This window comes from Pongo pygmaeus, chromosome 13, assembly GCF_028885625.2.
Source record: "Pongo pygmaeus isolate AG05252 chromosome 13, NHGRI_mPonPyg2-v2.0_pri, whole genome shotgun sequence".
In the NCBI taxonomy this organism is placed as follows: Eukaryota; Metazoa; Chordata; class Mammalia; order Primates; family Hominidae; genus Pongo; species Pongo pygmaeus.
The window spans coordinates 58,700,348-58,722,922 of NC_072386.2; the positions used below are offsets into that span (position 1 = coordinate 58,700,348).

At 43.3% G+C, this 22,575-nt stretch overlaps 2 protein-coding genes across 5 annotated transcripts in view; both read left to right on the forward strand.

The window, feature by feature from the left end:
- The window catches only part of FXN (frataxin), a 52,903-nt gene extending 43,345 nt beyond the window's left edge, over positions 1–9,558 (forward strand). For both annotated transcript variants that reach the window (XR_010123310.1, XR_008504592.2), the window contains one exon: positions 5,419–9,558. The gene's annotated coding sequence lies outside the window, so the exon portion shown is untranslated. The remainder of the gene's footprint in view (positions 1–5,418) is intronic.
- Positions 9,559–20,195: 10,637 nt separating this feature from the next.
- TJP2 (tight junction protein 2) overlaps positions 20,196–22,575 on the forward strand; it is a 160,442-nt gene continuing 158,062 nt past the window's right edge. For 2 of the 3 annotated variants that reach the window (XM_063649582.1, XM_063649588.1), the window contains exon 1: positions 20,196–20,329. In XM_063649582.1, coding sequence (XP_063505652.1) covers positions 20,218–20,329 — 112 coding nt within the window. In that variant the 5' untranslated portion in view covers positions 20,196–20,217. The remainder of the gene's footprint in view (positions 20,330–22,575) is intronic. The other variant, XM_054501546.2, reaches the window with a different exon arrangement.

Sequence of the window (22,575 nt, forward strand, 5' to 3'; positions counted from 1 at the left end):
CAACCTCCACCTCCTGGGTTCAAGTAATTCTCCTGCCTCAGCCTCCCGAGTAGCTGGGATTACAGGTGCCCGCCACCACACCTGGCTAATTTTTGTATTTTTAGTAGAGACAAGGCTTCAATATGTTGGCCAGGCTGGTCTTGAACTCCTGACCTCAGGTGATCCACCTGCCTTGGCCTCCCAAAGTGCAGGGATTACAGCATGAGCCACTGTGCCCGGCCCATGGTAATTTTTCACAGAATCACAGGAAACTATTCTAAAATTCATATAGCGGCCAGGCAAGGTGGCTCACGCCTGTAATCCCAGCACTTTGGGAGATGGAGGCAGGAGGATCATCTGAGGTCAGGAGTTCGAGACCAGCCTGTCCAACATGGTGAAACCCTGTCTCTACTAAAAATACAAAAATTTGCCAGTCGTGGTGGTGGGCACCTGTAGTCCCAGCTACTCAAGAGGCTGAGGCAGGAGAATTGCTTGAACCCGGGAGGTGGAGGTTGCAGTGAGCCAAGATCACGCCACTGTACTCCAGCCTGGGCAACAAAGTGAGACTCCATCTAAAAAAAAATAAATAAAATAAAATAAAATTCATATAGAACCAAAAAAGAGCCCAAATAGCCAAAGTAATCGTAAGCAAAAAGAACAAAACTGGAAGCATCACATTACCCAACTTCAAACTCTACTACAAGGGTATAGCAACTAAAACAGCATGGCACTGCTACAAAAACAGACAGGTAGACTAATGGAACAGAATAGACAACTCAGAAATAAAGCCACACACCTGCAACCATCTGATCTTCGACAAACTCAACAATATTAAGTAATGGGGAAAGGACTCCCTATTCAAAAAGTAGTGCTATCCATATACAGAAGAATGAAACTAGACTGCTACCTATCCCCATATACAAAAATTAAATCAAGATGGATTAAAGACTTAAATGTAAGATCTCAAACTATAAAAATCCTAGAAGAGCCAGGCGCGGTGGCTCATGCCTGTAATCCCAGCACTCTGGGAGGCTGAGGCGGTGGATCACCTGAGGATAGGAGTTCGAGGCCAGGCTGGCCAACATGCTGAAACCCTGTCTCTACTAAAAATACAAAGATTAGCTGGGCGTGGTAGTGTGTGCCTGTAATCTCAGCTACTCAGGAGGCTGAGACAGGAGAATCGCTGGAGCCTGGGAGGCAGAGTGAGACCAGATCGCACCATTATACTCCAGCCTGGGTGACAGGAGCAAGATTCCATCTCAAAAAAAAAAAAAAGAAAGAAAAAAAAATCCTAGAAGGAAACCTAGGAAATACCCTTCTTATCAGCCTTGACAAAGAAGTTATGACTAAATTCTAGAAAGCAATTGCAACAAAAACAAAAATTTACAAGTGGGATCTAATTAAACTAAAGAGATTCTGCACAGCAAGAGAAGCTATCAAGGGAGTAAACAGCCTACAGAATGGGAGAAAATATTCACAAATTATGCATCTGACAAAGGTCTAATATCCAGAATCTATAAGGAACTTAAATCAACAAGCAAAAACCAAATAACCCCATTAAAAAGTGGGCAAAGGACACGAACAGACATTTCTCAAAAGAAGAAATACAAGTGGCCAACGAACATGAAAAAATCCACATCATCACTAATCATGAGAGAAATGCAAATCAAAAGCACAATGAGATATCATTTCATACCCACCAGAATGACTATTAAAAAAGACAAAAAATAACGTGTTGCAAGACTGCAGAGAAAAGAGAACATTTATACACTGTTGGTAGGAATGTAAATACATTCAACCACTATGGAGAACAGTTTGGAGATTTCTCAAAGAACTGAACTGAACTACCAGTCGACCCAGCAATGCCATTATTGAGTATATGCCTTGTTCTATCAAAAAGACAAATACACCCATGTGTTCATCGCAGCACTATTCACAATGGCAAAGACATGAAACTAAACCAGGTGCTCATCAATGGTGGATTAGACTGTGTACATATATACCACCATGTGGTACATATACACTGTGGAATACTATGCTGCCATAAAAAAGAACGTAATCATGTACTTTGCAGCAATATGGATGTAGCTAGAGGCCATTATTCTAAACTAACACAGAAACAGAAAACCAAATAATGCATGTTCTGACTTAAAAGTGGGAGCTAAACACTGAATACACATGGACATAAAGATGGGAACAATAGACAGTGGGGGCTATTAGAGAGAGAGGCAAAGGCTGAAAAAGCACCTATTCAGTGCTCTGCTCACTATCTGGATGACGGAGTCATTAGCACTCCAAAGCTCAGCATCACTTAATATACCTTTGTAACAAACCTGCACATGTACCCCTTGATTCTAAAATAAAAGTTGAAGGAAAACAACAAAAACAAAAAGAAATATCTGTTGAGTTGGGGTCTCCATCTCTTAGTTCAGCGTATTGGCAGTCCCCTTTTTTAAGTTCTAAGGAGGCTGTACTAGACTACTCTTCATTTAGTCCCATCATAATCCCCTCTTTCAATTATTTTGCCTTCAAACCTATAGGGAAGGGATTGGAAATGAAGTTTTTTCAGTCATTCCCTAAGTAAAATGTATATACATATTTTAATTGAAACAGGATTTCACTCTGTTGCCCAGGCTGGAGTGCAGTGGTGTGGTCATGGCTCACTGCAGCCTCAACCTCCTGGGCTCAAGCAATGCTTCCATCTCATCCTCCCAAGTAGCTGGGAATACAGGCTCTTTAATTTTTTAGAGAACAAAAAACACAGTCTTTAGATTTAAACATGTGAAAGCAGAAATTTTAAAAATACAATGAAAGAGTTGGAAGACAGAGTTGAAATTGTTCAGAAATTACAGTAAAAATACTAAGAGATAGGAAATAGTCAACTTCCAAATGAGAAGAATCACAAAAGAGAGAACAGAAAAGATAGAAAAAAAATTATCAAAGAAATAATTCAAGAATATTTCCTTAAAGTGAAGGGCATGAGATTTCAGGTATATTCCACATATAGAAAAATATCCCATACAAAATCACATCATTACGAATTTTCATAACATGAGGGACAAAAGAAGATAATACAAGTAACCAGAGAGGGAAAATATAAACAAATAAACAAAACAAGACAAATAGGTCATATACAAAGTAATATGCATCACAATAGCTTCATAGTTCTCAATAATAACAAAAAGCCTTTAAAATTCTGGTTGAAGCAGTTCAGACAATGCCATCACCCAAAAACATGCCATTTTGGCATACTGATTATTATTAGCTGAAAGCACTTGAGAAACAGCAGACTGTACAGGAAGGGCTTTCCAACCTCCTCTTTTCTACCTAAAAACAGGCTAGAAAATTTCCCATGTTAAAGGTGCCTTCCCTCTATTAGAAACAGAAAAACATCCTTATCACCAGAGATAGGGAATCAATGCCAAAATGGATCTGAACAAACTTATTGGAATAACCCTTGTCTTCCACTACTTATCCCCAATATAGCTCTTAGTAATTTCCCGAAGCCCCTTTGTCCTGTCATTTCTTCACAAATTTATCATTTCTTTGTCTAAAACATATATAAACTTGTCTGCTATGGTGACTTCTTTGGGTCTACATTTGCTTGTGAGGACTCCCAGGTACATGTAAAATTGTAACAAGACTTGCATGCTTTTCTCCTGTTAATCTGTCCTGTATCAGTTTAATTCTTAGGCCTAGCTGGAAGCTTAAGAGGGTAGAACAGAAATAAATGTTTCCCTTCCTACATGGTGAAGGGGCATTCTGTAATAAAACTAGCTCAACATTTAAAAAATGCGATGTAATAAAAAACAAAGGAAAAAGAAAACAAAACAGAAAAGCAATTAATAACACTAGGAAACACGAGGCGTTGTACAGGATAGGAAACGTCCTGTTACGTTACACAATGCAATAGTGGATATTGTTTTCATCATTATTATAATGAAAACGCTAAATAGTGATTTGACCAACAATCCAATTTAAACATTTGGAGGAATGTGAATGTTTATGGCCAGAAAATGGGGAGAAAAATGATTAAGGAAACAAAATTTCATCATCTAGAGTGGGAAGGAGACTGATAATTCCTAATATGAACCAAAAAAACTCAAACTTTTTTTTTTTTTTTTGAGATGGGGTCTCGCTCTGTCGCCCAGGCTGGAGTACAGTGGCACGATCTCAGCTCACTGCAACCTCTGCCTCCCAGGTTCAAGAGATTCTCCTGCCTCAGCCTCCTGAGTATTTGGGACTACAGTTGCACACTATCATGTCTGGCCAATTTTTGTATTTTTAGTAGAGATGGGGTTTCGCCATGTTGGCCAGGCTGGTCTCGAACTCCTGACCTCAGGTGATCCGTCCGCCTCGGCCCCCCAAAGTGCTGGGATTACAGACGTGAGCCATTGCGCCTGGCCCGAAAACTCATTTTATTTAGATACGTTAAGGGAAATCTCAAAATAATCAGCTAGAAAAATTGAAAATGGTTGCCCATGAGGAGGGGAGAACTGTTATTATTTATGTCAAATAAAATTTGTAGGAGGCCATTGATTTGGACTGTGCTCCTGCACTAGGCTCCAGTAGACCAAACCACATGGAGTCACTCTTGCTAAAGTTCCGTGTCACCAAACCAAAGCTAAGTAGTTTATCTTACCTTCTGGGAAATTAGGGGAGAGAAATAATACACAAATCCCCAAACAGGCCAGTTTTAGCTGGCATAGTAAGGAAGTCCTCTCTGTTTTAACCGTATTAGGAGAGTAACTTTAAAAAGACTGTCCACTTTTTGGTCCCTGTTTCTGTTTTCTTCTGCCTTTTCTGCCTATAAAGCTAACCTCCTCTGCCCAGCTCACTGGAGTACCTTCTCTGAATTTTTAGAAGACATGCTGCCCTGATCCATGAATTGCAAATGAAAGCCAATTAGATCATTTAACTAAATTCATTGTAATTTTGTCTTTTGACATTTGTAAACAAGCCTTGTAGTACTTGCTAAACAATGGGCTGGGTGCGGTAGCTCACACCTGTAATCCCAGCACTTTGGGAGGCTGAGGTGGGTGGATCACCTGAGGTCAGGAGTTCGAGACCAGCCTGGTCAACATGGTGAAATCCCGTCTCTACTAAAAATACAAAAGTTAGATGGGCATGGTAGCATGTGCCTGTAGTCTCAGCTACTCAGGAAGCTGAGGCAGGAGAATTGCTTGAATCTGGGAGGCAGAGGTTGCAGTGAGCTGAGATAGTGCCACTGTACTCCAGCCTGGGCAACAGAGCAAGACTCTGTCTCAAAAAAAAAAAAAAAACTTGCTAAACAACATACGCTTATTATTTGATAAATTATAAACAATAAATTCAAGACTTTAAAAAGAAAACATTTTATTGATAGCTCACTGAATACAAATTTATAAAATATTATTTATGCATTAAGTTTGAATTATACATTTTCACCCATCATTACAGATGTTATATGGAATTGCTGGAGTATGAGAAGAGCTTCTTCATCCCAACAGCTTTCAGAGTGAAGCGGCAGCTCATGCCTGTAATCCCAGCACTTTGAGAGGCAGAGGTAGGTGGTTCACTTGAGGTCAGGAGTTTGAGACCAGCCTGGCCAACATGGTGAAACCTCATCTCTACTAAAAATACAAAAATTAGCTGGGTGTGGTGGTGCACACCTGTAATCCCAGCTACTCAGGAGGCTGAGGCAGGAGAATCACTTGAGCCTGTGAGGTGGAGGTTGAAGTGAGCCAAGATCATGCCCCTGCACTCCAGCCTGGGTAACAAAGCAAGATTCTGTCTCAAAAAAAAAAAAAAAAAAAGGTGAACCTCTGGGTTCCCCAGATCTTTTCAGAGATATGTAATGTTCTCCTTTTTCCAACTACATAACTCTTTAAGCTGGGTTTTCTTCATATACTCCAATGAAAACAACATATTGCAACAGATGGAATGAAGAGGCACGTAGAAGAATCCAGCTGTTTTCTATTAAGCCAAACATTACAGTTGTCAGCTGAAGAATTCTGAGATTCATAAATTTGGAAAGAAAAGCTTCATTTCTCATAAAAGATTGCAGCCTGCAGGGCGGCCATTCTGACAGGCTAAGAAATGTAGCCTCTGGCCAGAAGCCAAAAACAGACGCTGAGGGTCAGAAGAATAAGATGGGCATTTATGCTGAATAGGATGGCCAAATATACATATTCAATAAACTACAGGAGGAGTCATGAATATTCATGAAAGGAGAAACATGCACATGCTCAACTGAGCTTCATGCCTCTCCATGGGACATGTGTGCAAAAAATGACAGCATTAGCATGATTAGAGGGTGGAGTTTTCTGTCCTCTGACATCAAAAGGTGAAACAGAGGACACAGAAACCCTCACTGCACATCCTCTGTAAACTGGCCAGAACCACTCCATTGTGGGCAGTCTGTTATCAGGAAGGAATGCTGGTTAGTTGTGCAGAAACTGCAGAAACTGCAAAAGGAAGGGGCAGTGTCAGACCATTGGTTGATATCAGCGGTGCAGCTCGTCTTTCCAAAGGGCTGATTTCTGTTTAACCTGTAGGAAGGAAATCCTAATGGCGTTTAGCAATGGAGAGGATATAACAACACATCATGGCAAGAACTCAGTTTTCAAGGTTTCTCTGGGGTCCCCTTGGCCAAGAGGTGGCGCATCCGTTTAGTCAGCTGGGGGACTTAGGATTTCATTTTTATTTCTCAGAGTTTTATAAAACTCTAAAATAATTATTTGACAGCCAGGTGGGAGGGGGTCCCTGGAGAAACTCCAACCAGCCTGCCTACTAGGGTGGAGCCTCAGGAGTTTGCAGCAGGGAGGAGCCTGGCGCCTCCTCTTCCTATGTGAACCTGGGATTCTAGCAGCCTGGTGGGAAGCACTCTAGCAGGAGACTCTGGCCTTGCGGAGGATCCCTGTTCCCCTCACCCCTTTATTTCCCCTTTTCACTTAATAAAACCCTGCTTTACTCACCCTTTAAACCATCTGCAAGCCTAAATTTTTGTGGCTGTGGGATAGACAAGAACCTTATCTTTAGCTGAACTAAGGAAAAGTCCTGCAATGATCCTATTCTTCACACCAAATATGTTTTGTTTCAAAACTATAGTTATTTATCATAAATATGTCGTTCATATTGTTAAATCAAATTTTGCCTAAAGCTGCCTCCTTACATAGTTTAAGCTTGACCTAAAGGTTTCTCTGTACTTAGTGAATTGTAGCCTACCCAGATGTGTAAACAAGACTGTGGCCTACTCTTGTGACAATCATTGGATTTTGGCCAATCAAAGGAGGTCAACTCTTGACACTGCTTTCAAATAAGGCAAATATTGAGCTGTAACCAATCTGGCTGTTGCTATACCTCACTTCTGTTTTCTGTACGCCACTTTTCTTTCTGTGTCCATAAATCTTCTTCCACCACGTGGCTGTGCTGGAGTCTCTGAGCCTACTCTGGCTGAGGAGGCTGCCCAATTCTCAAACTGTTCAATTAAACTCGGTTAAATTTAATTTGTCTAAGGTTTTCTTTTAACCGTATAAACAGATGTGTTTATGATTGTTATGTCTTTTTTCTTTTCTTTTTTTTTTTTTTTTTTTTTTTTTGAGACAAGGTCCCACTCTGTCCCCCAGGCTGGAATACAGTAGCATGATCACGGCTCACTGTAGTCTCGCACTCCCAGGCTCAAGCGATCCTCCATCTCAGCCTCCTGAATAGTTGGGAGTACAAGTGCATGCAACCATGCCTGGCTAATTTTTTTTTGTATTTTTTGTAGAGAGAGAGTTTTGCCACATTGCCCAGGTTGATCTCGAACTCCTGAGCTCAAGTGACCCTCTTGCCTCAGCCTTCCAAAGTGCCGGGACCACAGGCATGAGTCACCACACCAAGCTATTATTTCTAAATTAATGAACAGATGAACATTTTCAAAATTTCTCAGTTTTAATTTTAAATATGATTAAAAGGATAGATATAACACACAAACAAAAGCTCTTTGGAGTCCTCTATAACTCACGAATATTAAGGGTCCTGAGATTTTTCTTTAAAGAGAACCACTGCACTCTCCTAGCCTACTAGCTCTCCGCAATCCATCCTGGTTCTCCTCTTGGCAGGGGAGACCTGTTCTAGACCCTCAAGGACCCCTCATGGCATCCCGTAGCTATTATCTAAGGAATCTTTCTCCATTTGGACTTCCCATTTTTTTCTTCCCCCTTTAAGATCCCCTTATTCTTTTCATCTAATTTTGTGTGCCACCTGCAGAGTCCTTCTTCTTCTTCTTCTCCTTCTTCTTCTCAGAGTCTTGCTCTGTCGCCCAGGCTGGATTGCAGTGGCACAATCTCGGCTCACTGCAGCCTCTGCCTTCCAGGTTCCGGTGATTCTCCTGCCTCAGCCTCCTGGGTAGCTGGGACTACAGGCACCCACCACCATGACTGGCTAATTTTTTGTATTTTTAGTAGAGACAGGGTTTCACAGTGTTAGCCAGGATGGTCTCTATCTCCTGACCTCGTGATCTGCCCACCTCGGCCTTCCAAAGTGCTGGGATTACAGGCATAAGCCACCACACCTGGCGACTAATTTTTGTATTTTTAGTAGAGACAGGGTTTCGCCATGTTGGCTAGGCTGGTCTTGAACTCCTTACCTCAGGTGATCCGCCCGCCTTGGCCTCCCAAAGTGTTGGGATTACAGGCATGAGCCAACGCGCCTGGCCTGAGTCCTGCTTCTTCCAGATCTGGTGCCCAGTCCTGACACCAGAAAAGGTGTCTTGTTCCAGACCCCAGGAGTGTTCTTGGATCTTGCCTGGGAAAGAATTCAGGGCAAGTTGAAGAGTATAATGAAGTTAAGATAGTTAATTAGAGGCTACTCAATTACAGAGTAGGGCGTCCTCAGAAAACAAGAGGAGGAAAGCACTACCTTAATGTAGTGCTTGCTTATGTAGGTTGTATAAGAATTGTGTACTTTATTACAAAGGTTTGTGATCAGCTTGTGACAGGCTATTGGTGCTGTTATTTTCCTGATACTATTGATTTCAGCAAGAATTTATGAGTACACTATTATATTTAAAGCAAAACCTATTCTTTAAGAATGCTTTTTGTTCTTAAAATACTGGGACATTTCCATAAGTTCTGAGTCTTTAGTTAGCAACATTAACTCATTCCCTCAATCATAAACATCTCATGACCAAGAGTGCCCAGTTCCTGGGAAATGTAACCCAGCAGGTTTGGCTTTATTCGGCCTTTATTCAAAATGGAGTCACTCTGGTTAGGACACCTCTGACAGTCCCTGGAAACCCAAAGGAACCCTTCTGTGTGGCACGGGGAATGGAAGAAAGAAAGAGATGAGGCAGGAAAATAGGGTCTGGAGGCAGAAAACATAAGCCGATTCACACTTCAGCTATGACAGGAAATATCCTCTCCATAGGGCGTACGCCTGTAACTTTACTTCATCCTCTTCATTTACATAGGACGTATCCTAAGTAACCAATGGAATTGTCTAGAGGGTATTTAAACTCCCAAAAATTCTGTAACGGGGCCTTTGAGCCCCTATGCTCGGGCCCGCTCCCACACTGTGGAGTGTACTTTCATTTTCAATAAATCCCTTCATTCCTTCCTTGCTTTGTTTGTGCTTTGTGCGTTTTATCCAATTCTTTGTTCAAGACGCCAAGAACCTGGACACCCTCCCCCGGTAATAGAGAGATGAGCCTTTCAAATGACCTGACTCCTTTATCCCAGCCGGGTGTGTGCCCGACCCTGAAAGGAGGAATAGGGAGGGGGACGTTCAACCCGGCCTCCTGCTCTGTGTTAGCAGCGTCTGGATGGGTCAGGGTGGAGGTGGGGGTGTTCTACCCTGCTGTTTGCTCCCAGAGAAGCTTCTCTGCTTCACTAGGCTCACAGTTCTAAAGGCAAGAACAGCCCTAGTGGGATCTTTCAAGGATTTTAGAAAAGAATAAGGGAAAAATTAAAATATTGCAGGGTGCCATAAAAACATCCCAGTAAAACAAACACCTTTCTAGATGCTCGTTGGAATGTAAATGGAGCTCAGCCCCCACCCCTTCACACCAGATCCAGTCTTCATCTTTGTGGTTCACTGCCCCCTCACCACTCAGGAGGAAAACCCCAGCTTCTGTTCTGGCTCCCCTCTTCTCACTTAGAATTTTTCACCACAGTTTCAGAAAGATTTGTCAGGACCACTCCATGCCCAGGGTAAAAAGTGTAAGTGGTACAAAAAGGTAGAAACTCATCAGACCCCTAAAGAGTGTCATTTAACCATACAAAGCCCTGATAAACTCCAGGGCAGAAGAAAAAGCTGCATCCTTGACTAACTCCACGGGGGCATTCTTATGTAAACTAAGATCCAAGAACTGCATCAGGAGAGAAATCAAGAGCCCTGGGGATGTTAGGATGAGCCCTAGAGATGCTAAGATGGGTTATTTGAAAAACCAAAAAGTAGACTGAGATTCCCTTCCTTTTCAGGGAAGAATTGAGACCTTTCCTTTCTTACTGTTCAGAGTGAGGGCTGATAAGGGCAATTATTTCCTGGAGCCACTGGCTACTGCCCTGGGAAGGAAATCCGCTGGGCTGGGGGAGGGAGGAAGGCAGAACCAGGCATTAACTCTCCCTCCACTACCTCCCTTTCCCGTACCCCTCCCCTCCTCTCCTTCCCCCCACTCCCTGCCCCCGCCCTCCGAAAATGACACTTGCCCTGAGAAAGGAGGAAAGTAGAATAGGTGGACACTTCCCTTGTCCTGCTCCAGGGGTGTGTCAGTGACAAGGAGATGTGAAAAAAGAAGGAATCCCAAGGCTCCCCTTGGAAAGAAGGGAGATCTCCACGGGCTTTGGGAAGTCAGGTTAGTACTGGGAAGGCTGAAGACTCTCAGTAGATAGCGTTCAGGGCTGCATTTGGCTGCAATCCTATAAAATACATTCTTCTCTAAGGTTGGATACAAGCATTTAGAAGAGTGGCCATTAAAAAAATAAACAGTATTAATAATATTAATAATCATGAGTGTCAGTAGTGTTGAAATTTTTCTGGAATCCTTTCCCAAGTTGCCTAATGCCCAGAGAAGGAAAATAACAGTGTTTAGTAGACATAAATTATAGGATTAGTGCAAGTAGCTATTGAGATGATGAGCCAAGGCTTGTAAATTGGTTTTGTTTTGTTTTTCCTAATTAGATGTTTGAGCCTATCTGTGTGTGTGTGTGTGTGTGTGTGTGTGTTTGTGCGCGCGCGCGCGCTCGCATGTGGTTAATTTCATGACTTTTGCCTCTGGCTCTTCCTGATTAAAAAAAATACTTAAAATGGTAGGAAGTGGCACACACCCTTGATGGACCTGTGTTTATATTAAAGAATTGGCTTAGTAAATTTAACTGGGACAAGGAAACTGTGAAGGACTGTATTTTTGCTGTTATTTAATAATTCGTATATTCAACCAACTGTTATTGATTGCCTATTTTGAACCAGGCCACGTGCTAGGATACAATGGTTAACAAACACATTCCCTCCCCTCAAGGAATTCATGGTCTAGTGAAATACAGAGATAGAAAAGAAATAGAAAAGTATATCAATAAAATGCATTGTGGAAAGAGTTATGGTCATAGTGTGTACTATAAGCTTATAGAGGCTGCCTTTGTACAAACATACATAAGACTGCTTTTTAAATTATAAAAGGCAGTACATAGGCCAGGCGTGGTGGCTCACACCTGTAATCCCACCACTTTGGGAGGCCAAGGTGGGTGGATCATCTGAGGCCACGAGTTCGAGACCAGCCTGGCCAACATGGTGAAACCCCATTTCTACTAAAAATACAAAAAAAAATTAGCCAGGTGTGGTGGTGGGCGCCTCATCCCAGCTACTCAGGAGGCTGAGGCAAGAGCATCACTTAAACCCAGGAGGCGGAGGTTACAGTGAGCTGAGATGGCGCCATTGCACTCCAGCCTAGGCAACAAGAGCAAAACTCCATCTCAAAAAAAAAAGGCAGTACATAGTACAAACTGCTTGGGTTTTGTTGTTGTTGTTTTACTGTACCATATACCTTGGAGATCATTCCATCTAGTAGCTGAACATTTTAAACAGATCATCTGGCTACAGACAGTGAGTAGGATGAACTGGGACAGTGATGAGTGAGTTAGAGAGTTAGGGAGGGAGGGTGCTGTCGGAGTGTTACCGGAAAGGGGTCCCGATCCACACCCTAAGAGGGGGTTCTTGGATCTCGCATAAGAAAGAATTCAGGGCGAGTCCATACAGTAAAGTGAAAGCAAGTTTATTAAGAAAGTAGAGAAATAAAAGAATGGCTACTCCATAGACAGAGCAGCCCCGAGGGCTGCTGTTGCCCATTTTTATGGTTATTTCTTGATAATATGCTAAACAAGGGGTGGATTACTCATGCCTCCCTTTTTAGACCATATAGGGTAACTTCCTGACGTTGCCATGGCATTTGTAAACTGTCATGGTGCTGGTGGGGGTGTAGTAGTGAGGATGACCAGAGGTCACTCTCGTGGCCATCTTAGTGTTGGTAGGTTTTGGCCGGCTCCAAAACCGGCTAGTTGTTTTATCAGCAAGGTCTTAATGACCCGTATTCTGTGCCCACCTCCTGTCTCATCCTGTGACTTAGAATGCCTTAACTGTCTGGGAATGCAGCCCAGTAGGTTTCAGCCTTATTTTACCCAGCTCCTATTTAAGATAAACTTGCTCTGGTTCATAACACCTCTGACAAGAACATCTTCATGCCTATGCCTGGTTGAGAGAGGGAGGCCTCTAGGCTGCTGCTGGATCTAGTGAAGATTCACTCAGTCTCTCATATTCCTCTACAGTTTCTCTAATGGAAGAGAAAAGTGGTGTTATTGCTGCTAGGGAGCAACCTAGAAGTTATTTTATTTATTCCATAGATATGGTGGGCTAAGCACTGTGCCGGTGTTCAATAAGTCACTGCAGATTCTCCATAAATTATTGTGACAAGTACAGTTGTTTGTAAGGCTTAGATCTAGGTGTGTAAGTCCATAGGAGGGTGTGAAGCATCTGTATTTCTGTTATGTAGTTATTAGGAAAAAGGACGTTGGGGCCTTAAAATGGCCATTTTTAACATTTCCAAACTTGTGTTCATTCTAAGATTTTATAATTGTATGTTTCCAGTTGAGAAGAACTTTGATATTGGTAGCTCTAAATAAATAAATACCATTGATCTGAAAGAGAAGGTAAAGTTTAGGGAGAGGCCTTTTTTTAGCTTTATATTTAAACTTTTTTTTATAAATGTGATTCATGGGCCAGGCCTGGTGGCTCACACCTGTAATCCCAGCACTTTTGGAGGCCAATGCAGGTGGATCACTTGAGGCTAGGAGTTCGAGAGCAGCCTGGCCAACATGGTAAAACCCCATCTCTACTAAAAATTAGCCAGGTGTGGTAGCACACACCTGTAATCCCAGCTACTCAGGAGGCTGAGGCAGGGGAATCACTTGAACCCGGGAGGCGAAGGTTGCAGTGAGCTGAGATTGTGCCACTGCACTCCAGCCTGGGTGACAGAGTCAGACTCTGTCTCAAAACAAAACAAAATGTTATTCATAATGCTGGGGTTGTAACTATAGTACTTATCTAGCAAAAGCTTGCCTTTTTTTTTTTTTTTTTTTTGGCTTTGACTAATTGAAACTGCAAGAGCTTACTGGCAGAGTGGTGTACTGGTCAATATTTAACCAGTTCTCCAAAGGGGAAAAACTCTGTAGGATTTGTCAGTTTCCATGGTATAAATACTCTTCCCACGGCTGGTAGGGTGACCAACTTGTTCTGGTTTGCCAGGGGCTTTCCCGTTTTTAGGCCTGAAAGTCCTGAATCCCAGAAAATTCCTCATTCCCCAGGAAATAGGTTGATTGGTCACCCTAATGGCTGGTTGCAAGCTCCCGATATGACAGAACTGGACGAGGGGTTGGGCAGAGATGTGCACATGGTACCAGCCCATGCCAGGAGCAGCGGCCTCCAGCACCCCACTGTCAGGGAGTCCTTGGTCCAGTAGAGGATGGTTAGCAGGGCCAGGCTGTTGTTCATACTAGCTCTCAATTTACCACCAACCCTGTATTAGTTTCCTGGAGCTGCTATAACAAAGTTCCACAAACGGAGGTCTTAAACACAGAAATCTATTATCTCACAGTTCTGGAGGGCAGAAATAGAAAATTAAGGTATGAGCAGGACTCTGCTCTTTTGATGGCTCTAGATAATCTGTTGCATGTCTTTTCCTCAGCTTCTGGTTTCAAGAGTAATCTTTGCGATCCTTGACTTGCACCTGTGTAACTCCAATCTCTACCTCCATCATCCTGTGGCATTCTTCTTTATTTTTCTTTCTTTTTTTCTTTTCGAGACAGAGTTTTGCTCTGTCACCCAGGCTGGAGTGCAGTGGCGTGATCTAGGCTCACTGCAACCTCCACCTCCCAGGTTCAAGCGATTCTCTTGCCTCAGGCTCCCAAGTAGCTGGGATTACAGGTGTGCGCCACCACACCCAGCTATTTTGCATTTTTAGTAGAGGCAGGGTTTCATCATGCTGGTCAGGCTGGTCTAGAACTCCCGACCTCATGTGATCTGCCTGCCTTGGCCTTCTAAAGTGCTGGGATTACAAGCGTGAGCCAGCGCACTCAGCCCATGGCATTCTTCTTTTGGTGTCTTTGTCTTCACTGACTTCTTGTAAGGAAATCAGTCATATTGGATTAGAGGCCTACCTTATTCCAGTATGAGCTCATTGTCTTAATTTAACTAAAACATCTGCAACAACCTTATTTCTAAATGAGGTCACATTCTGAGGTACTAAGGTTTAGTACTTCAACATATGTTGTTTTTTTTTTTTTTTTTTTTGAGACAGGGTCTCACTCTGTCACTCAGGCTGGAGTGCAGTGGTGCAATCACAGCTCGCTGTAACTTTGAACTCCTGGGCTCGAGCAATCCTCCCATCTCAGCCTCCCAGATAGGTAAGATTACAGGTACATATCGCCATGCCTAGCTAATTTTTCAAATTTTTTGTAGGGGCTGGGCCCAGTGGCTCACACCTTGTAATCCCTGTAATCCCAACACCTTGGTAGGCTGAGGCAGGCGGATCACTTGAGGTCAAGAGTTTGAGACCAGCCTGGCCAACATGGTGAAATCCCATCTCTACTAAAAAAATACAAAAATTAGCCGGATGTGGTGGTGGGTACCTGTAATACCAGCTACTCGTAAGGCTGAGGCCAGAGAATCCCTGGAACCTGAGGGGCAGAGGTTGCAGTGAGCCGAGATCACGCCATGTACTCCAGCCTGGGTGACAGAGCAAGACATAGCCTTAAAAAAGAAAAAAAAAATTGTAGAGATGAAGTCTTGCTATGTTGCCTGGGCTTAAGCAATCCTCCTGCCTCAGTATCCCAAAGTGCTAGGATTACAGGCATGAGGCACTGCACCAGGCCTACATACCCCTTTTTTTTTTTGAGACGGAATCTTGCTCTGTCTCCCAGGCTGGAGTGCAGTGGCGCGACCTCGGCTCACTGCAACTTCCACCTCCTGGGTTCAAGTGATTCTTCTGCCTCAGTCTCCAGAGTAGCTAAGACTACAGGCATAATATCTCCCTTAGATATGACGAATAATATCACAGAGTGTACACCGTGATGTTAGGAGTAATACCTCCCTATGATATTACAAATAATATTACAGTGTGTACACACACTGCGATATTACAAGTAATACCGCCTTTAGATACTATCACAGGGTGTACATCTACTGTGATATTAGGAGTTATATCTCCCTTAGATATTATAAATAATATCACAGGGTATACACCCACAGTGATATTAGGAGTAATATCTCTCCTAAGTGATCCTTCCACCTCAGCCTCACAGAATTAAAGGAATTAAAGGAAGAGCTGCTATACCTGGCTGGATCTATATTTTAAAAAGATAACCCAGATAACCCTGTGGTCACTGTTTAAGATGAATTGGATTAGACCAAGGGAGAAAAACTAAAGATGGGAATAGTAGTTTGGGACTTTGCTTGCTTGCTTGCTCTCATTTAGAAAACATTTAGTAGTTCTACAATGCTCAGGCACTGTTCTGGGAGTCACAAATATAGAATTGAATAAAGTAAATAAAGCACTTGCTCTCCTGGAGTTCACTTTTCACTGGGGCAATGCAGATAGTAGACACATACACCTACAATATCAGTAAGTGCTAAAAGAAAAATGAAGCAGGTGAGATGGATCATGCTGAGTAGAATGTATCTTCTTTTTCTTCCTTCCTTCCTTCCTTCCCTCCCTCCCTCCTTCTTTCTTTGCTTCCTTCTTTCTTTCCTTCCTTTCTTCTTTTCTCTTTCTTTCTTTCTCTCTCTCTTTCTTTGTTTCTTATTGTCTTAAAATGTACATAACATAAAATTTACTTTCTTAACCATTTTTAAGAATACAATTCAAGGCCGGGCATGGTGGCTCACACCTATAATCCAAGCATTTCGGGAGGCTGAGGCAGGCGGATCATGAGGTCAGGAGTTTGAGGCCAGTCTGGCCAATATGATGAAACCCCATCTCTACTAAAAAATACAAAAATTAGCCAGGCTTGGTGGCACATGCCTGTAGTCCCAGCTACCCGGGAGGCTGAGGCAGGAGAATTGCTGGAACTTGGGAGGCAGAGGTTGCAGTGAGCTGAGATCACACCACTGCACTCCAGCCTGGACAACAGAGCAAGACTCTGTCTCAAAAGTAAATAAATAAATAATAATAATAATAATACAATTCAGTAGCCTTAAGTACACTTGCATTGTTATGCAGCCACCACCACCATCCATCTCCAGAATTTTTTTGAGTGGAGCTCTTTTTAATAGAGTAGTTGAAGGCCTCTGTGACACAGTAGCATCTGAGCAGAAGCTTGAATGAAGTGAGAGAAGAAGCCTTTTGCGTAGTTTAGGGGAAGTATGTTCCATTCCCGGTGCTGGAAATAGTTAAGACTATCACAATAGCGCAGGGGAAAGATGATACAATACAGTTTGTGTAGCTGAAACCCCATCTTCAGAATGTAAAGGAGAACAGATGGGAAGTCATGTTCCTCCCAGAAGTAATTCATGTAGCAGAGAAGCCAATGCAGATCCACGAGACAGACAATTCAGTGCTCTGCACAAGAACTGTGCTTTAAGCACGGAGAGGATTTTTGTATCTGTCCTGGGATCCTACATCAAACAGCATGTGGTGATTGTGAACATAAATGTACGAGACTGTGAACCCTACCAAGTTTCCTTTCTGAGTTGTATGACTTTCTTCCATTAGATATGAATGAGTCATGAGTTTCCTTTGGAATGTCCTTTAGCCTGTTGGTACATGTTTTGCCTGTAACGAATGCAATTACTCATAAATCATTGAGCACATTGGGTACAGAGGGCAAAAGAGAAATTCCTATATTTCCTCTATTCGGTCAACAGAAATACCTCCAGGCCATAATCCATTCATCCAATCTAATAATTTTGCCATCCATAAAACCTTCAGGTGTTCTGAATTCGACATCTTTTTTTTTTTTTTTTTTTGAGACAGAGTCTTGCTCTGTCACCCAGGCTGGAGTGCAATGGCAGGATCTCAGCTTACTGCAACCTCCGCCTCCCGGATTCAAGTGATTCTCCTGCCTCAGCCTCCCAAGTAGCTGGGATTACAGGTGCCCGCCACCGCGCCCAGCTAATTTTTTGTATTTTTAGTAGAGACGGGGTTTCACCATGTTGGCCAGGCTGGTCTCAAACTCTTGACCTCAGGCAATCCACCTGCCTCGGCCTCCCAAAGTGCTGGGATTACAGGCGTGAGCCACCATGCCCGGCTGAATTCAACATCTTGCACCTAATTCCTGTTCAGTTAAAGACCCAAATCATGATCTCTGACTTACCTGGATATTTGAAAGATTAACTTGCTGTGGTGATACCATACCAGAGTCACAAAATCAAGCCCTACCCTGCCATAGCCACCTAAAGGAAATTAGGTGATATACAAAAGAAATTGACCATATTGTTGTCCTTTTAGTGACTCTCCTAATTTTCTTTCCCTGAAAACTTGCAGAGAAATGTGAGTATGTTTGCCTTAGGTGGATGCTTGTTTTTTTATTGATATGAAAGGCAGTAAGAGGAAATGGAGTTTTTTGGCCTGTTAAGGAGGGGCAGCCACTGTAAACACAGTTCAGTGCAAATTCACAGTGTTAGAATGTTGAAGTGTATATAATGATTTTGCAAAATTTTCTACAAGGCTGATACAGTATCCAATTAGGGCTAGGATTAGATATATTGTCATGTATGTTTGGGCAGGAAATGCAGAGACTCTAAGGTGCTACAACTGCAATTTGACATGTGGGATAGTTCACTGGTAACTGTTGATCTCCCTGAGGTTTTTTGTTTTTTTTTTTTGGGACAGAGTCTTGCTCTGTCGCCCAGGCTGGAGTGCAATGGTGCGATCTCAGCTCACTGCAAGCTCCGCCTCCCGGGTTCACGCCATTCTCCTGCCTCAGCCTCCCGAGTAGCTGGGAGTACAGGCGCCCACCACCACGCCCGGCTAATTTCTTTTATATTTTTAGTAGAGACGGGGTTTCACTGTATTAGCGAGGATGGTCTCGATCTCCTGACCTCGTGATCCGCCTGCCTTGGCCTCCCAAAGTGCTGGGATTACAGGCGTGAGCCACCACGCCCAGCCTCTCCCTGAGGTTTAAGTTTACAGTTCCACAGCTCTATCTGAAACTCTTGGGCTATGTGTTATGGAATTTAGAATTTTTTCGGAAATACGTTGCATATATTGTATATTATGACATAATACCTCCAAGAAAGACTTGGAGTCACATCCTATAAACAAACACATGAATATATCCCAGTGAAATGTATGACTATTTTTACTAACTAAAACAAATAAGAATCATAAATAGGCTTACATTACTTCAGGTCAGATTTTGCTGCCGAATTAGTTTGGGCATCAAACTTTTGGTTTCAGAGACAAAACTGTGAAATTTTAGATTATATTATGGGGTTGTGGACCCATGTAACCCTCCTCTCCATAACTCCTAAAAGCAAGCAATTGCATCAACCAGTCTCATGAGTAGCTGCGATTCTAGAAATCAAGAATCTGGATCTGAAATTAGCCGGGCATGGTGGCAGGCACTTGTAATCCCAGCTACTGGGGAGGCTGAGGCAGGAGAATCGCTTAAACCCAGGAGGAGGAAACTGCAGTGAGCTGAGATCGTGCTGCTGCACTCCAGCCTGGGCAACAGAGTGAGACTCTGTCTCAAAAAAAAAAAAAAAAAGAATCCGGATCTGGGCAGGACCGAATTGCTGACATGCCCCCGGTATAGCAGAGACATTTTGCCTACATGTTACACACCTGAATAATAGTTGTCAGCAGCTGATGAAGAAGATGAATGTGCTCTTAATGTCCATCTTTGATTTCTAGTCATTTTGCTTCTGGGTCTTGGCTACCTGAGGAAAGAAGTCTCCAGTAGGTGAATGCAGTGATACAGAGAATACTTTCTTCTGGCTGCGTGCAGTAACTCACACCTGTAATCTCAGCACATTGGGAGGCTGAGGTGGGCAATGCACTTGAGGTTGGGAGTTCAAGACCAGCCTGGCCAACATGGCAAAACCCCATCTCTACTGAAAATACAAAAATTAGCTGGGCATGGTGACAGACACCTGTCATCCCAGCTACTCGGTAGGCTGAGGCATGAGAATCGCTTGAACCCGGGAGGTAGAGGTTGCAGTGAGCCGAGATCGTGCCTCTGCACTCCAGCTGGGCAACACAGCGAGACTCTGTCTCAAAAAAAAAAAGTGAGAGAGAGAGAATACTTTCTTCCTGTTTCCTCATAGGCCAGTTATCTCTGGCATGTGAGTTTAACATCACATCCTTCACACAGAGTGGGTGCGTTCGTAATAGGAGGTCCTTAGCTGGGAGTTTTTAGGGCATATCAGTGGGGCGTGAAAACACCACGTTGGAGCTAATATATCTTTGCTGGCTGCTTTCTCTGGCTCTGCAGCAGACAGAAACCCTATGAATCATATCCAGGGGGCAGCTGCAGGCAACAGACAACCAATATCTCCCAAGTGAGTTGAAAAGGATCTTGTTACACAGCATCCTAAGGAGGTTGTAGCCTTGGGAACCACAGGCAAGAATAATTAACTCAGCTCCTTGGTTAGTGCCTCTTCAGTTCAAGTGGAATTTATTTGCAGGCATGGCTTCTTAATATGCCAAACCCATGCTCGAGACATACTCCTTCTCCTGGAAGGTTAACGTGGCTCCTGTGGCTGTTCCATCCCTGAGGAAAAGTGAGGACCATGCTCTCCAAACAGGCCATGTGCTGGACTACCTCTGTTTCTGTCTCCTGGGATTCCAATCAGCAAGTGAGCAACAAAGCAACCCAGACAGTGTGGTTCATAGGATGGCTGGGTGAGTGGCTGTTTGTTTTTTCCTTACTGTGGATATGTATCAGTGAAGGAATCTGTAGAACATTCTTGATGGGAACATTTAGTCATATCAAGTCAATAAATTAATGTTTAGGCTGGGTGCAGTGGCTCACGCCTGTAATCCCAACACTTCGGGAGGCCAAGGCGGGCAGATCACCTGAGGTCAGGAGTTCGATACCAGCCTGGCCAACATGGTAAAATCCCGTCTCTACTAAAAATACAAAAATTAGCTGGGTGTGGTGGTGCATACTTGTAGTCCCAGCTACTTGGGAGGCTAAGGCAAGAGAATTGCCTGAACCTGGGAGATGGAGGTTGCAGTGAGCTGAGAGTGAACCATTGCACTCCAGCCTGGGCAACAGAGTGAGACTCTGTCAAAAAAAATAAAAAAAAAGAAAAATCAATATTTTATTTTTGACTTATTATTAATATAAATAATTATATCTTGGCCGGGCATAGTATCTCATGCCTATAATCCCAGCACTTTGGGAGGCCAAGGCAGGCAGATCACTTGAGCCAAGAAGTTTAAGACCAGCCTGGGCAACACGGTGAAACCCTGTCTCTACAAAAAATATAAAAAATTAGCTGGGAGTGGTCAGCTTGCCTGTAGCCCTAGCTACCTGGGAGGCTGAGGTGGGAGGATCACCTCAGCCCAGGAGGTAGAGGCTGCAGTGAGCCATGATTGTACCACTGCACTCCAGCCTGGGTGATAGAGTGATGAGACCTTGTCTCAAAAAAAAAAAAAAAGAAAGAAAAAAGAAAAGAAAGGAAAAGAAATAATATATTGGTGAGGAGACAATTCAACACGTATTTTTTATTGAACATATACTATGTGTCAGGGTACCAGATATAAACTCTATCTACAAGGATTTTAGGAGCTGGAATATGTGTATGGGAGGGATGTGTGAGTGTGTATAACAAAGATGACTCCTGGGGAAGAAGAGGAAGACAAGCCCCAGAGGTATACTGCATAGGCATAATATGCAACAGGCTAGCAAAGAAGCAAACCATGGGTATAGTAGAGAGAATCAGAGGATGCATTGGGGACCATTTCTAGTGAGTGAGGTCAGGAGAGACTTCAATAATCTGAGTGAATTTAGACATGGGCCTTGAAAGGTGGACAAGTTTTTTTTTGTTTTTTTTTTGAGACGGAGTATCGCTGTGTCGTCCAGGCTGGAGTGCAGTGGTGCGATCTCGGCTCACTGCAAGCTCTGCCTCCCAGGTTCACAACATTCTCCTGCCTCAGACTCCCGAGTAGCTGGGACTACAGGTGCCCGCCACCACACCCAGCTAGTTTTTTGTATTTTTAGTAGAGACAGGGTTTCACCGTGTTAGCTAGGATGGTCTCGATCTCCTGAACTCTTGATCTGCCCGCCTCGGCCTCCCAAAGTGCTGGGATTACAGGCGTGAGCCACCACGCCCAGTGACAAGTTTTTTTTGTTGTTGTTGTTTGTTTGTTTGTTTTAGACAGAGTCTCGCTTTGTCACCCAGGCTGGAGTGCATTGGCACAATCATGTCTTACTGCAGCCTTGAACTCCCGGGCTCAAGGGATCCTCCCGCCTCAGCCTCCTGAGTAGCTGAAGTACAGATACGTGCCACCACGCCCTGCTAAATTTTTGTTTTAGAGATGGGGTCTTGCTATGTTGCCCAGGCTGGTCACAAACTTCTGGGTTCAAGTGATCCTCCTGCCTTGGCTTATCAAAGTGCTGGGATTACAGGAATAAGCCACTGCACCCGCCCCTGGTGGACAAGATTTTAACGGCTAGATTAAAGGGAAGAGGGTGCCTTAGTAAAACCATGAGAAAGGGTGAGTTCTTCTGGGAGAAAGGTCCAGGTTGGCAGAGTGTAGTTTGTATATTCACATTAGTAGGAAAATGCCTTGAGCTGTTAGGTACCCTGGGTGCCAGGCTGAGGAGTTTCACCTTCTTCTAGGAGGGCAGAAAGAGATATAACCTGGAGAAGTCTTTCAAAGGAATTTAAACTAGAAAGTGACGTGGCCAAATCTAAAGACCTGTGTGTGGACAGGCTTGAAGTTGAGAAGCTGTTGAGAAGCTCTCAAAGTCAGCCGTCAAGATATAAGGGCAAGGAGAATAAGGAGGTGAGGGCACTGCAGAAAATTTACACTTAACAACTGATTGAACATGGGTCAAGATTGTGTCAGATTGGACACGTTTGCCTGCTAGGACCAGAAAATCTCAAACTGGTTTAAACAAAAAGGGCATTGATTGGCTT